Source organism: Pogoniulus pusillus, chromosome 17 (assembly GCF_015220805.1).
Source record: "Pogoniulus pusillus isolate bPogPus1 chromosome 17, bPogPus1.pri, whole genome shotgun sequence".
NCBI classification, from domain to species: domain Eukaryota; kingdom Metazoa; phylum Chordata; class Aves; order Piciformes; family Lybiidae; genus Pogoniulus; species Pogoniulus pusillus.
The window spans coordinates 16,831,194-16,846,756 of NC_087280.1; the positions used below are offsets into that span (position 1 = coordinate 16,831,194).

At 43.5% G+C, this 15,563-nt stretch overlaps 1 protein-coding gene across 19 annotated transcripts in view; it reads left to right on the top strand.

The window, feature by feature from the left end:
* Nucleotides 1–15,563, top strand: part of MEGF11 (multiple EGF like domains 11) — a 408,774-nt gene that overhangs the window by 290,869 nt on the left and 102,342 nt on the right. For all 19 annotated transcript variants that reach the window (XR_010305406.1, XM_064157920.1, XM_064157921.1 and 16 more), the window contains 3 exons: nucleotides 4,479–4,725; nucleotides 6,699–6,819; nucleotides 12,123–12,259. Coding sequence is in view for 18 of the 19 variants with exons in the window: in XM_064157920.1 (XP_064013990.1) it covers nucleotides 4,479–4,725; nucleotides 6,699–6,819; nucleotides 12,123–12,259 (505 nt within the window). In the remaining variant the exon portion in view is untranslated. The remainder of the gene's footprint in view (nucleotides 1–4,478; nucleotides 4,726–6,698; nucleotides 6,820–12,122; nucleotides 12,260–15,563) is intronic.

Sequence of the window (15,563 nt, forward strand, 5' to 3'; positions counted from 1 at the left end):
CATCCAACTACATTCACCTTGGATCTACACATAAACTATGACTCCAGTTCCAAACCACTTAGAGAGCTGTAGCAAAACCCTGCTAGTAGTTTTAGGGGCATAAAAAGAAGCCTAACAAGTGCAAAGGCTATTTCAGGCATTGTAAATGAGACACGATACAAGACCTATCTCTTTGTACTTCTTTTTTCCATGTCTTCCATGAGCATTCAGATGTAGTTTAATCCTCATTTTTATGTCCTCTCCCTAATAAATCCCCATGAAATTCACATTCCTAGTAGCTATCTGGTATGCCAAGCTGTTTTATTTCATAGATAATTAAAACATTTTGGCTAGCTGCTTTGGGCTAAACATACTGAGTGTTGCAATGTGTGCTCACTGATGCCTTGTACTTAGAAGCCTTTGGAAACATTTGTCTAACTGCCAGGTAGGTTTTTGGTCACTATAGGCCTCTTACTTATCCTGATTTGGATTTTTATGATTTTATAACCAGTTAGAGGAATTCTTGCTCTTTCCTTCAGCATTTTACTCTTGCCTTTGGCTAGATTATAGAATGAAATTTTGTACAGGGAGAAGGCAGGAATGTGACCAAATATCAATATATCAAGATTGACTTACATCACAGGAGTTGTGTTTGGGGCAGATACTGTAAAAGAGAAACAAGGTCACAGAAACATTAAGGTTGGAAACTACCTCTAAGATCATCAGATCCAGCCTTTAACTCAACACCATCATGACCTTTAAATTTTGTCCTGAAATGCCATGTCTACATATTGTGTAACACCTCTAGGGATGGTGACTCCACCAGTGCCCTAGGCAGCCTGTTCCAGTGCCCAAATGCTCTTTCAGTAAATAATTTTTTCTTAATATCCAACCTAAATCTCCCTTGGCACAACTTGAGGCCATTTTTGCTTGTCCTGACACTTTTTACTTGAGAGAAGAGACCAAAATTCACCTCACTTCAAACTCCTTTCAGGTGGTTGTAGAGAGCCAGAAGGTCTCACCTTAGCCTCATCTCTGGATTAAAGGATCCCAACTCCCACAGCTGCTCCTCATAAGACATGTTCTCCAGACCCCTCACCAGCTTTGCTGCACTCTTCAGTGCTTGACCTGATGATGGGAAATGGTTTTCCATGCCTATAAAAGGTTTGCATCCCTCTTCACTTTCTTTCAAAGTGAAAACCACAAACCAAGCAGACAAATCTGATGATTGGAGTACTCACCTGAGATGTGGAAGACTAAAGATATAAGTCACATCATCTAATGAGTGTTATTTATTCATATTAAGCAAATTAATTGCAGCTGGAATTCTGTCAGCCCAGAGCAGCCCACAGTCTGGCAGCCAGGGCTCTGATCTGAGGTGTGGTAAGCGTAGGAATGAAGTCCCTGAAGCAGGCAGGGTCAAGTTTGATCTCTGCATTCCACTTCTCCATGCAAAAGGCTGTAGGCTATGCTGTGTGGTTCAGGTGTATCCCCTTTGTGGAGGCACTGAGCTGCATCCCTTGCTGATCAAGCTCTGCAGAGAACAAAACAGTGTTTCTGGAATGGAAATTGCTGGGAAACTCCATTGGCTCCAGCAGATTTGCTCCCTGCCACAGAAGGCTTAGGGAGTCTTAGTGAGTGTCTGTGTGAAATAAAGATAGATCATCTCTTTCCACAGGTTCTCAGTAATAATTTAAACTTTGAAAGAATTTTGTGTGCTCGGCTCCCAGTGGTGTTAGTGAGGAACTAGCATCCCTGTTTACCACTGTGGGAAAAAATGAGGTGAGGAAAGAATTTTGTGGCAGGAACGAGCTGGATTCCTCATGCTCTGCTTTCTGCAGCACACAAAACCATCTCTCTGCAACTTATGAGACCCTGTAGGTCCTTCTGAAAACCCTGAAACTGTCTTCTGGACAATTAGACTACAGACAACTAGACTAACTGGGGTTGTTTAGCCTGCAGAAGAGGAGGCTCAGGGGGGACCTCATTGCTGTCTACAACTACCTGAAGGGAGGCTGTAGCCAGGTGAGGAGTGGCCTCTTCTCCCAGGCAACCAGCAACAGAACAAGGGGACACAGTCTCAAGTTGTGCCGGGGGAGGTATAGGCTGGGTATTAGGAAGAAGTTCTTCACAGAGAGAGTGATTGGCATTGGAATGGGCTGCCCAGGGAGGTGGTGGAGGCACCGTCCCTGGAGGTCTTCAAGAAAAGACTGGATGAGGCACTCGGTGACATGATCTAGTTGATTGGATAGGGCTGTGTGCTAGGTTGGCCTGGATGATCTTGGAGGTCTCTTCCAACCTGGCTGATTCTATGATTCCATGATAAGTTTTAAGGTCTCTTCCAACTCAAGCCGCTTTATGATTCTGTGGTTCTCATGGGTTTATTTTGGCCTTCAACACTGTTGTTGAAAAAACACTAGTTTGTAAATCAGCAATGTCAGTTGAGTGAAGTCTCTTCCTTAGCTTGTTCTGCTTAGTATTCTTAGACTGACCAATAAGGACAAAAAGATCACCAAAACTTACTGATAAATCTAATCATAAGCTGATTGAATCATAAAACACCAGGTTGGAAGGGACCTCAGGGATCATCTGGTCCCACCTTTCTTGAGAAAGGTACTGTCTGCATAGCCATCCTGTGTTGTTTGTGTGGCGTGTGCTGTAGAAGGGGAGGGTTATGAAACTTCTAGGACAAGATCTTCAGGCTTCAGTAGGCTTTACATTTGCCTTGCTAAGCCTGGAAAGAGAGAGGCAAGTTTGAGGAGGAGCAAGTGTCACCTGAGGATTAGTTTGCATGTTTGCAAGTAGAAGACTTAGGGAGGACAGCTCTCTTGCCAGGTTGCCACAGTCCTTTCTTCCCTGTGTGGCAGTGGATTTTCCACTAGCAGAAGAGTTGTTGATATAACTGAAATCATCTCTCTGAGCACAACCAAGTGTACCTGGAGGATGATCTGTAACTGCCAACTGGAGTTTAGCCAGCAAGTCTGTTCTGAACGGAGTGGTGATTTGCTTTACCCTTGACGTAGCTCTACTAAAAGGCTGCTGAGTGGAGGGTAGGACTGCTGGAGAAATCTTTGTTTCTCTGATGCCTGTTTACTGAGGAAACCTTAACCTCTGGGTGTTTATCTGAGCTATCTCTTTAGTGTGTGTGTACCTTAAAGGGGTTGTTTGCAGATGCCGATTGCTATTCTATAACAAATTAAGATCATTCTGTAATGCAGACTTCCCTCTCTTACCCCACCTACAGCCCACAAGCAAGGAGATGGGATCAGACAGGATTGCCATGTGAAGGGATCTCACCATAAATTAATATATTCTATAGGAAATCTCCTCCATGTGTCTATGGCCATAGAGTTTGAGGCCCTTTGTATAGCTACTACATGATGTTACTAGCACAGAAATTACCTGGCACTCCACACCTTCATCCCTAAACCTGGTCAACCTCATGGCATCCCATCTCCAGTATTATTTTCTTCCCTACTGTCTCTTTACTCCAGAAAACAACAAAAAAAAACAAACAACAACAACAAAACTAGTCAAAGGAGAAAGGCTTCTTCAGATTATCATATTTATTATCTTGTGGGAACAGTGCAAAGAAACAATATTTGATGACATTATTAAATCTGCAGGATTTGCTTGGCAACACGACCTGCCATTAACTCCACTGCACTCAGGATGTGATCCTCAGAGTCTAATTCTGATATAAATTCATTCCTTCCAGCTATCTAAGAGCACTAAGAAACAGGATATTAAAAGATTTAAGTCCTGATCCAATAAGGATGTTAAACAAGTCTTCACATTTAGGTATCTAAGTAGTGCTGTCACCTCCTTACATGCTGAAGTTCTGGGTTCCCCAGCTCAAGAGCAACAGGGAACTACTGGAGAGAGTCCAGCAAAGGCTGTGAAGATGATGAGGGGCCTGGAAAATCTCTGTGAGGAGGAAGGGCTGAGAGATTTGGGGTGTTTAGCCTGGAGAAGAGCAGCCTGAGAGGGGATATTCTCAATGCATACAAATATCTAAAGTGCGGAGGATGAGGCTAGGCTATTTTCAGTGGTGCCCAGAGACAGGACAAGGGGCAGTGGGTACAAAGTACACCACGGGAGGTTTCACTTGGATTTAAGGAAAAACTTTGCTCTGAGGGTGCTGGAGGCCTGGAGCAGGCTGTCCAGAGAGTTGTGGAATCTCCTTCTCTGGGTAGATTCCAGACCCACTTGGACATTGTGATTCTGGGCAAGGTCACCCTGCTTCAGCAGGGCAGTTGGTCTAGATGATGTCCTGAGGCGCCTTCCAGCCCCCACCGTGCTGGGACTCGGGGATTCTGTAAAGCAGGTTGCTGGATTGGCAGGGGTAGTTTCAGGAATCCTGGGGGCCCTCTAGAAAGTTGCTGGTACCAACAGTGCCTCTGGCTGCTTGCCAAGCGAAGCAGAAGAGGCTGTGCTGAGGTGCCGTTGGTGCCCTGTTCCTCCCCACCTGGGTAAAGGCCTGCGGGTGTGTGTTGCAGGTTGCGACAGCGAGCACTGGGGACCCCACTGCAGCAACCGCTGCCAGTGCCAGAACGAAGCTCTCTGCAACCCCATCACGGGTGCCTGCGTCTGCGCCGACGGCTACCAAGGGTGGCGCTGTGAAGAGCTCTGCGACCCGGGGAGCTACGGCAAGGGCTGCCAGCTGGAGTGCCAATGTCACAACGGCGCTACCTGCGACCATAAAACCGGAGAATGTCACTGTGCTCCTGGATACACCGGGGTGTTGTAAGTTCAGCGCCAGGCGTGTTTTATTCGGCTTCATTTAACGGCCGCGCTTCAACCATTTTTAGTACTCTGTTATCAACTTTCCTACGTGGAAGTCGGGGAACAGAGAAAGGCTGAACAAAGGCAAGGTTATGAATTAGCAGTGCAGATCCCTATCTAAAGAATGGATGTCATGAGGCTGGGGCTAGGATGTTTTCAGCGGTGCCCAGTGACAGGACAAGGGACAGTGGGTACAAAGTGGACTAAAGAAGGTTTCACTTGAACTTAAGGAAAAATTTCTTTGCTATGAGGGTGCTGGAGGCCTGGAGCTGGCTACCCAGTTTGTGCAGTCTCCTCCAGAGACTTTCAAAACCTGCCTGGACATGTTCATGTGCAACGTGATCTAGCCATATCTGCTTTAGCACACAGCTTGGTCTTGATCTCCAGAAGTCCCTTCTGACTCCTACCATTCTGTGCTTCTATAACTCCATAAAATATATTTTTTTTCCATAATCATACCTATGTGCATAAGGTATTAAAGTGAACTTCAAATCCATTGTGTTTTCCAGCTTGTACAACAACCATACCTGCTCCTAATTTCAGTATGTGAATAAAATCCAAATTAGAGTCGAGTTTTTACAAGCAGATTGGACATTCTACTCATTAGCAGTCCAGTGCAGTATCAGATGGGACTTACCATCCCAAATTTATCTGAATTTAAATCTAACTGAGGAAGCATTACTGTTAACTATATCAGCTTACTATCTAGGGGGTAAATTTTAAGCATAGTGAGGAGGGATTTAGTGATGTGACTGCTATTAACTTTAACGAGAATCATGTAGCTAAATCCCCATCCACCACCCTGGAAGTTTACCAGTAGGATTCACAAAATCTGCATATTAATTGTAGGACAGCAAGCAATAGTTCCTTGTTTAAAATTGCCCACAGTGTAACATCAGTTCTCATTAGAGATCTTTCAGTAGTTTCAGAAGTAATTATGGGTTTCAAAATTATTTAAGGGGAAAAGAGAATTTAGTCTCTGCATTTGGTTGGAGAACCATTACAGGTAACATAATGCTTTTGCAGTCTAATATTATTTGTTGACCTGTATGAAAAAGAAGGTAAACAATCAAGACAATATTAACTCTCATAAATAAGGGATATGCCTTCTGAATATTTTATTTAGTACCTGTTTTCTTCTTAGACTCATGACCTCAGTCCTGGAAGCAATCACTGCTGAAGACTCTGTTTGCTATTAGGAGTGGTCCCATTGACATTAGTATGTCAGTTCTCAGCAGTAAGTCCTTGCAGGGCCAGCCCATGATATGTTGTGTGAACATCCTCATCAGAGGAGAGTCAGTTAAGGGAGGAACTTGCTGTAGTTTCAGAATCTGGGAACAGAAAAAAAGGTGATGTTTAAAAGCATCAACTTGTAATGTAGGAGGCACTGGGTTTTGCAGGGACTAGCCTTACATTGGCCCCCCATGAGTACTGAGAGACACCCAACAAGCTTAAATAGCCTTTAAATGACACTGAGTCCTTGCCAGCCCATTATGCACTGCAAATGTTAACATTTAGTAGTGACTGGAGGAATTTCAAGCATTTTAATCCCATCTTTTTATTTTATTTGCAGCTTCTTTTATTGCTATGTCACATAACTCACGCTGATGTCTTCATCCTGCAACTCTCGCTTTCCTGGACTATTTTAGAGGACATGAGTTGTCCTGTTGAGATGGGTGGAATTTGGTACATGCATAAAGACTGCATACATACATCAGCCTTACAAAGCTGATTCCATGGCACATAAATCACCCCAGCAGGAATAAAAGAAACCTTGGCTAATTGCTAATGGCAGAGGAGCCATACTGAGGGTTCATCATTTGCATAAGGACTCCCATGCTGACCTGTGTTGTGAATTCTCCTCATTTGCTGTTCCCTATAAGTTCTTTTAAACGACCTCCTTGGCTTTTTTTGTTTCTTCTGTCTCCACAAAGTTGTGAAGAGCGCTGTCCCCCAGGCAGTCACGGAGCTCAGTGTGAATTGCGCTGCCCCTGCCAGAACGGAGGAGTCTGCCACCACATCACTGGAGAGTGCTCCTGTCCTCCCGGATGGATGGTGAGTGGATCATTCACACTCATCCCTCATTTAAAACTTGCATTAGAAGGTTAATTGTTCACTGTCTCAACAGATGCCTTCTCTGTGTGCTCGTGCTGTGTGTCTGCTATTTCTTATCATGAGGCTCTGATAATTACAGACAGGCCACCAGCCTACTCATCAGAGACTTAAATAATCAAGAGCAAACCAAGCAGTAACTACTTACAGGATCCCAGAATCCATGGTGGAGGTGGAACCTCGTGGGTTCTGGTTTGTGCCCATTAGGTGTTGTCCTGTTGCTTGGCACTGTGGAAAAGAGTCTGGCCCCATTCTCTTGACCTCACCCTTTAGCTCTTGCTGAGCACTGCACAGATCCCTTCTCACACTGCTCTTCTCCAGGCTAAACAGCCGCAGGTCTCTCAGCCTCTCCTCCTGTCACCCTCATTACACTTCTGCGTGGGAGAAGAGGCAAATTTCTTTTCTCTGAATTACAGTTCTTTGGAATGTTCATTTTACCCTTAGAGACACAGGACAGAGCACTGCAAGCTCAGCTCAACATTGTCACAAGCACTGTTGTTTCCCTTTCAGGAGAGAGAGAGAAGCCAGGGGGGATTCTATGCCTCAGGCAGTCACTAAAGCAGGATTGTGCCCAAACCACAGAGACCAGTTCAGTGTCCTGTCCTTACTCAGGCATAGTTCCCACTGGTTACAATTGATTCACTTGCATCAGGAGTTGCACCGGAGAGAACAAATTGACCTAACCTTTAACCGTTTGTGTCAAGAAAGCAAGGTCAGGCATTTTAAAAGTCCTCCACTTTATCAATAATGTGGTAATTATCTCTCCTGAGGTTTGCCAGCTCTCATAGGCCCATACACCATTTAGCTGTGCTGCTTTTCCTGGCTTTTTTCCTGTATCTGTCAATTAGTCTCTTGGCAGTCTTGCTGCATTCTAGCGCATTACTGGGACTTCATTTTAATACATGGAAGACCCTGAAGATCACCATACAGCTATGACTTCTGATGTGGGCCTTATACCCATCGAAATATCTAAGGACTGAGAGAGATGTTTATGTTCTTTTTAGATCTGTGTAGCAAATTCCGCCTCCATGGATCACATTTTAGTTCAGAATACCAATCACAAGATGCTGGTGGCTATCAGACAGCAGCATGGGAGAGCACTGCATAAGTTTTAGTGGAAGCTCAATAGAGGAAATCTCTCTGTGACTGGAGAGCTAGAGACTTTTTAACTTGGTCAGTTAGGGCAAAGGTGATGGTGTTAAACCAGTCCAAATGGCAAAGTAAGCAAAGATATGGCACCCTTCCCTCAGCTGGCATTCCATGCAGATGAAGGAGATGTTCTTTCCTAAAGAGTACTGGAGCTAAAGCATGAAACAAGCAATTAAAATAGTTTTAAGGGTCAGACAGTCTGTTCTGACTCTAGCCCAAGGAATTGATTGATAAAGTGCAACCTGCAACTTTGAGGGTATTTTTTTCACTTCTCCTTGTCTTCACTCAAATATTTATCAGGATCTGTGTTGTTTTGCTGTTCTCTTCCTCGTTGTGTTTTTTCAGGAGCTTTCTCTTGTTTGAGGTTTCTTTTTCAAAGTTAAAAACATCACTAATGAGATAAGTATATAAGAACAGAGCAGGAAGTCTATAGAGGTCTTTTAGGATGCAGTACAGACCCTAAAGAAGAACCACAGCACTGAGGCTCCACAGCAGCTGTGGTCATGTATTCTAGCCCGCTTCTGCCCTGTTTCTTACATCTCACAGTTTCTTCTCTGCATTTTTAGTGGTCCAGAGAGACTTTCCTGAAAACTGTGTTGTTGGCTGTTCTGTCCCCAGAGAAACCCTAGAGTTAACAATTGATGTTTGAAACAAGCATAACTGGAAATTGAAGAGACAGATCAAGTATTCCAGGGAAAGAAACTGAAATTATAAGTTAAAGCGCTCAGCTTGTAAATGTTGAGATTTTAAGTATAAAGGGTCTCTCCAGGGTCTTAATGAAAAGCTGATAATTCAGTACAAAGAGAGAGGGAAATATTGTTTTTTCATGCTGTATTTTTAACTCTTGGTGGTTGGAATGGTTTGGGAAGTGAGACATGAGTGGGCTGCAAACAAGCAAGTGAAATGGGATTGCTAGACAGCATTCATTTTCTTTCACACCATGGATAGTCTTTCTTTGACATCCAAGAATTTTACTTGCTGATTTTGAGGTTTGAGACTGCACATATGTATTGAACGTAGCATCAAGCTAGAAGGAAAGAATTCTCCCAGGATTTATACAAGTGCAAATCCACTTGGATTTTATTGCTGCTGGATGAGCTGCAACTTTTATCCTTCCCAGCGGCAGGCTTATTAACGGCAGCTCAGCTCCCTTAGGGGATTGGGTACCTATGGGATATGCAAGGAAAGGCAGTAAGTTGAATGGGAGGAAATTCTAGTGGTCTTAGGTTCTTTTTTGGATCTGCTGTCTTTCAAAGCCTGGTTCTTCTACTACTTGCAATAGTGCTTTTCTCTTGCTTCCTCCTACCAGTTCCCACTGTCCCAGAAGCACAAGTTATACAGACTGTGCCCTCTGAGATTTTACTGTCCCATGGGGTTTTCACTAAGATGATGGTGGCTAACAGCATATATTGTTGAACTAGTCAACAAAATGTATTTCCAGTATACTACAATGTTGAGCTTTTTACACTTCTGTGTCTTTATGGCCATGAGATTAGTGGGTGGCTGCCTTAGGGCCTCATTAGCTATTTACAAGTTTAATTCTATACATCATTATCATTTGCAGTATTAAATTCTCCTCAGGAAGGAAGGAGAGGATTTAAATTTACCATTTACAATGCTTCTCAGAAATACTTTTGAAGGACTAGATCTCCCTGCTCAGGACAGCAGCAATCTCTCCTTACAGGACAGAACATTTCCCACTGGCAGCACACCCATTTTGGTCCCAGATCCCATTCTCAAGGCTTCACATCATGGTGCTGTGTTAATACAAGACATTCTGCTAATCACTTTTTTTTCTCTCTCTTATTGCCTCTGGGCTTTATCAAGCAACTCTAATTTGTATTTTTGTCTGTTTTTCTTTCTGTTGTGGATTTTAATCATGGAGTGAGAAAATGGAGTTGAAAAAAAATACTACAAAATGGTAATAATATATCAAACATTGTCAGAAGCAAAAGCTGATGAGATCAAGGCCCTAAAAAAGGTGCTGATGGGGTGAACTTTACTGATTAGATGTGTAAGCAGCAGGAAACGTTGATCTGACATTTGGTCCCCCAGAGAGAGATGTTTTGGATTCTCTTAGTACATATTAATGCAAAAAGTGCACCTAAAGATTCTCTTGGCTCCAGGGGCATGCATCACAGAGTATTGCTTTCTCATCATTTGCTGATAGAAATCTAGTTCCTTTTGAGACATGGAGAGAGAGAAAGTATTTATTACCAAGATAAATGGATACTTACATTTCCAGATATATAGTGCTGTGTATTACCCAAGTCCAGAGACACCAGTTTTTTAACACTATGATCTGAAAGTTCTTGAACTGAGGCCAACCTGTCTGTTTTACAGCCCAGGAGTCACCTATCATGAGTTGGGAAAGACTTGAAGTGTCTGTTTTATGATTACAGTAAAGAGTGGCCTCTCCACTCTGGGGCTGTTGATACTGCTAAACCTCTCAAACTAGTAGGAGAGAACCCCAAGGAGTCAAAGCAACCATTAAGTTTCTGCTTTATGTTTTGTATAGGTTGACTCTAATCTGTGCCTTGTTCAAAACTCAGAGCCCCTGGGGTTTGGTTAGGGAAAAAGACTTTTGAGACTTGAAAGCAAATTAATAATATGGACAGGAAAACGCTGTTTCTGTCAAACACTGTGCACTGAGCAGGGCACTGGCAGCAGTGCCCTTCGCTACAGCTGCCAAATATTTTCCATTATAGGACCCCATCTTCACATCTCTGCACTGCCAGACTTGTTTTGGCTAAGGTTACTCAGCTGGCTGCCAGCCTCAGATTTTATGTTTGCTCACATGAAACAAAAGCCCTCATATGACTTCTGAGAAAGTCAAGGCAAATCCTTGCAAGGCCTTGGTACTTTGCAGGGGACACCAAGTGATTCCTGGGGCAAACCCACCTGAGTTTGGCAGGTAAATTCTCCAAATACACAACATTAAGCATAAAATGGAGGCAGGAGGTAGCCAGCGAGATGTGGAGCTGAGGTAAGGCAGCACTGAGACATATCCCCAAGGTTGGGGATAAGTTGCTGCAGAGCTCTTGGATGACACATCCAGCCAGTGTTCAGGGATCAAGCAGATATTCCACTGCAAAATCACTTCTGTCCAAAAGGCTCCTGCACTGCTGGTGTGGAGGCTCAAACTGCTTCTGTGTCATCAGTGGTGGCTTTCTGCACTATTCTAACCTCTGCTTCCCATCCTGCCTCCTCTGTGGCTTAAACAAAGCACTGGGCAGATGCCATGCTGTGCTGCTTGAAGAAATGAGTGTGGGTGCTGGATGAGAGTAGAGAGGATGAAGTAGGGAGAATCTGAAGAATAGTAGAGAGATTCTTCAGCAGTTATATCTGGTATTTTTTTGGATGGATGGATGAAGTGGGGCTGTCTGAACAGTGGACATCATAGATTATTAGAGATAGGAGAACTTCAGCTTCACACTGCAGCCTTTCCAACAATCCCTCTCTTCCCCAGGGTTCACTTTGTATCACTTAGCCAGGGTAGGTCCAATAAATTTTCAGGCTACCTCACAAAAATCCCCAAACACCAGCACACTTGCAGCTTTGCAGCCTTCTTTAGCTGCCTATAACCTCTCCCAACCCTTCCTGCAGCTATTTAAGGGAATATTCTGCCACCCCACTTGTAGTTCACAGGGGAGATACAAATATAAGAATTATCAATGACTGTAGACTAGTGAGTAAAATACCTTTTGGAGATAGGGTGAGCATTGGAACAGGCTGCCCAGAGAGGTTGTGGAGTCTTCCTCTCTGGAAAGGTTCTAAGATCACCTGAACATTGTGATCCTGGGCAGCTTGCTGTGTGTGTCCCTGCTTTAGCAGGGCAGTTGGACTAGATGATCCTCGAAGGTCCCTTCCAAACCCTCTCACTCTGTGATTCTATGATTCTGTGGTAGGGCAGAGGAACATTTTCCCTAGTTGCAGACTTCTGAGACTGTCTTTACTCCCTCTGAACCAGAAAAAATATTGCCACTACACTTGGATCTCGTTTCAGGAAGAAGGACAATAAAAATCCAAGCTGCATGCAGAAATTTATTGCATTTTGAATGCTGACTGAAATATTGCTCTTTCTGCAACCTTACCAGGGGCTGGTGTGTGCACAGCCATGTCCTCCTGGAACGTTTGGAATTAACTGCAGCCAGGACTGTCCGTGCCACAATGGAGGACACTGTGATCCCGTGACAGGAAAATGCATCTGTGCAGCTGGCTATGTAGGAGACAGGTAAAAAATGAAAAGTCCAAAGCTTTTAGTTTTAACCATGGATTGACAATATTTATATCCCTTCTAGAATAATCTCACTCTCTGAAAAATGGTGTAATGTCTCTATTGCTCCAATTAGGTTCATCCTTCTGAAGCAGTTCAAGCATTATAAATGCAGCAATGTTATTACTTTTTATTGGCAATGCTCTCCATTTACAAGGGTTTTTTTTTAATATTACTTTAAAAATTTAATGGATTAAATTTAATTTAGATATTTACAGTGATAAATTTAATAGAGAGCATTACATGTTTACAAGATATGTAAATGAACTATATTTATACAAATTAATATCCTCAAGAGTAAGCAATGCAGCAGCTTAATGTTTCTTCAGTCCCTCTGTGCTGCTGCAGCCCTGATCCATCTCAGACATCAGCAAAAGGTGATAAATCCTCAAAGTTTATAAACAAGAGCCCTCACCCATAAATCAATCAGAGCAGATGATAATATTGTTTTACAGAAGTGTCAGGGACTCAGCAAAATGACTACACAGCAAAGCCAAAGTGGGATTGTAACCCATGGTGGCTGAGCCCTCCAGTTAGTGCTGCCAGCAGGGCTAAGAATGGTGGAGCAGCTGCAGTTAAAGAAGTGTTCAGGTGCCATTTTCACAAAGGCTTGGGCTGTGTCACCAGAGTTTCCAACGACCACAGGCATAGCTCACTGGTGTTACCTATACTAAAGCTCTTTCTCCTGTGCCTCCTATATTTTTTATTAGCTGGGACAAGCTAGAATCAGTATGCTGACATATGCTGCCATTATACTTTTATGCAGCAAAGCTCATTGGAGTTTCTCATTTCTTGCTTCATTGTATACTCGGCAGGTCTTCACAGCTCACAAACAGACCAACCCTCAGCACTGGGCTGAGCTTCAGATCTTCAGATGGCTATGCTCTTCTCACTGAACATAGAAGTTCTTTGCTTTCCTTTTTTTTTTTTTTAACTCTAGAGATTCTGTCAGGATTTTTCATTAGATTGAATATGGTGGAAATAGCAAATTATTTCAAATTAATTTAGTGAAGAAGACATCAGTGTATGTCTTCCCCCCATCCTTCACCTAGTGACAATGATTTCAGCCACAGGCTACCACCATATAATCACTTTTGCTAACCAAAGCATTCTCTTTCTCTCCTTTTGGAGGCACTTTCACTAACAGTCTGAACACTTATATTGGTGACCACTTCATTTCCGAGCCCCACCCAGTGCTGGCCATGCTCAGGAAGGCTGTAAAAAGCCCTCTATCTCTAGGTGTCCTCAACTGGATGCTGCAGACCTAGACTGATTTCTGGCTGGATGTGAATCAACAGAGTCAGAGCGGTTGGGAGCTCCCAGCCAGCAGCCCATAGCTGAGCCAGCTTCTTTGCTCAGCTGCCGAAATCACCCCTGCCATGAGGGAGGACATGCAGCCTAAGACCTGGTTCTTCCACAAGCATGTGGCACAAAGTGAGAACAGCAGTGGAGCTCCTGAATGGCAACAGGGAGTATAGGCTCTTCAGGTTGGTACATGGAGGAAAGTAAGAGAGTTGTGCTCCAAAGAGAGATATTGCTTGGGAAGACAGAAGCAGGAAGGGAGAAAATAAGGCACAGTCAGTTGGAAGAGGTGGAAAAGAAGCTGAGGGAAAGATACATTGTGTACTTGCACCCAAGCAAAACCTTTAGGAATGGCTCAACTGCTCCCTCCAGAGCAGGGAAGTAAAAGACACAGAGTCATAGAATTGTTTGGGCTGGAAAAGCCCTTAAAGATCATTGAGTTGGGAGGGAAGATCAGAAATGTAGGAGTGTGGAAGGATGCATGAGAACAGGAGGAAGTTACATAAATGGGCAGTCCAGAGAGATTTTCCAGCATCAGAGGGAAACTGTATTAGCCTAGAAATTGCCACCTTTCAATGGGTTCTCAGAAGGTTGAAGTATGTTTATCTATCAGCCTTTAATCAGCCTTCAACAAGCGAAGTGAAACCTTATGTCCATTGCATTCAGAGAGAGTTCACCTCTCGCTGGGCTAGGACAGTACGTGGCCTGCAGTGGTTTGGTCTGAGCAGGCACATGAGTTAAGGACCTTGCTCTTAACTGCAGTTAGCTAACAGTAGATTGCCCATGAATTTTAGTGAGAACTAGAGCAGACACAAGGTCTTATCCCTGAAAGCATTCCAGGTCAGGTTGTTTGGAACTCTGAGCAACCTGCCCTAGTTGCAGATGTCCTTGCTGACTGCAGGGGGGGTTGGATTAGAGACGACCTTTAAAGGTCCCTTCCAACCCAAACCATTCTATGACTTTAAGAGGTTTACATTGCTTTCCTTAGCTATATGTTCATACAGCATGGACAATGCAACAGATTAGTCAGCACCATTGGAACTTAAAGTCTATTTTACTTTCTGGACCTCATGCAACTGTTGCAGTGCTACAGTATAATTACAAACCTAGCAGGAGAATGCTGCTGCACCCCAAAATAGTGCTAAATTTTTTAAAGGTACTGAAAACATTTTCTTAATAATAACCAATATTGCAAATAACAATGAAAATGTAAACAAACTTCACCTGCTATGACATTGCCATTGGAATGGGCTGCCCAGGGAGGTGGTGGAGTCACCGTCCCTGGAGGTGTTCAAGAAAAGCCTGGATGAGGCACTTAGTGCCATGGTCTGGTTGACTGGATAGGGCTGGGTACTAGGTTGGACTGGATGATCTTGGAGGTCTCTTCCAACCTGGTTGATTCTATGATTTCTAATTGCCAGTCAGTACTATACAGTACTGCAGTTTGCTGTCTTGTGGTGGATGATAATAACATATAGTTAGATAAATACCTGTGGAGGTGAAAAGGTCATAAAGTTCTATGTAAGGTATAACTGCCATATGCTATTCCCCACCAGTTTTCCAGGAAGTGGCAAATACTATCTAGGAAGTTGGCAGGTGTTATTAGTAAGTGTGCTCTGCTAAAATGCCTGGCTATGTCATGTAAGTGTATGTTCTGCAAACTGGAATGGAATAGAGAAGCACAGTTAGGAGCTTAGGACAAATTCAGTGGCTGACAGGAGCAGCGAACAAGCAGTTTGAGCTCTGTTTTCCGTATTGCCATTAAGCCTAAAGATTGAATTTTAACAGAACGAAGGCCAGATTTGCTCTAACAATATGAGCAGACTTGTTCCCCTGTTGCTGTTTTTGTACCTGTATTGTTCATCGACAGAATGGCAGTCTCTAGGTTAGTGTATTTTAGATGACTTTTAATATTTGACAGTGCTCCACAAATGTGATCACTGTTTCAAAACAAACAAAT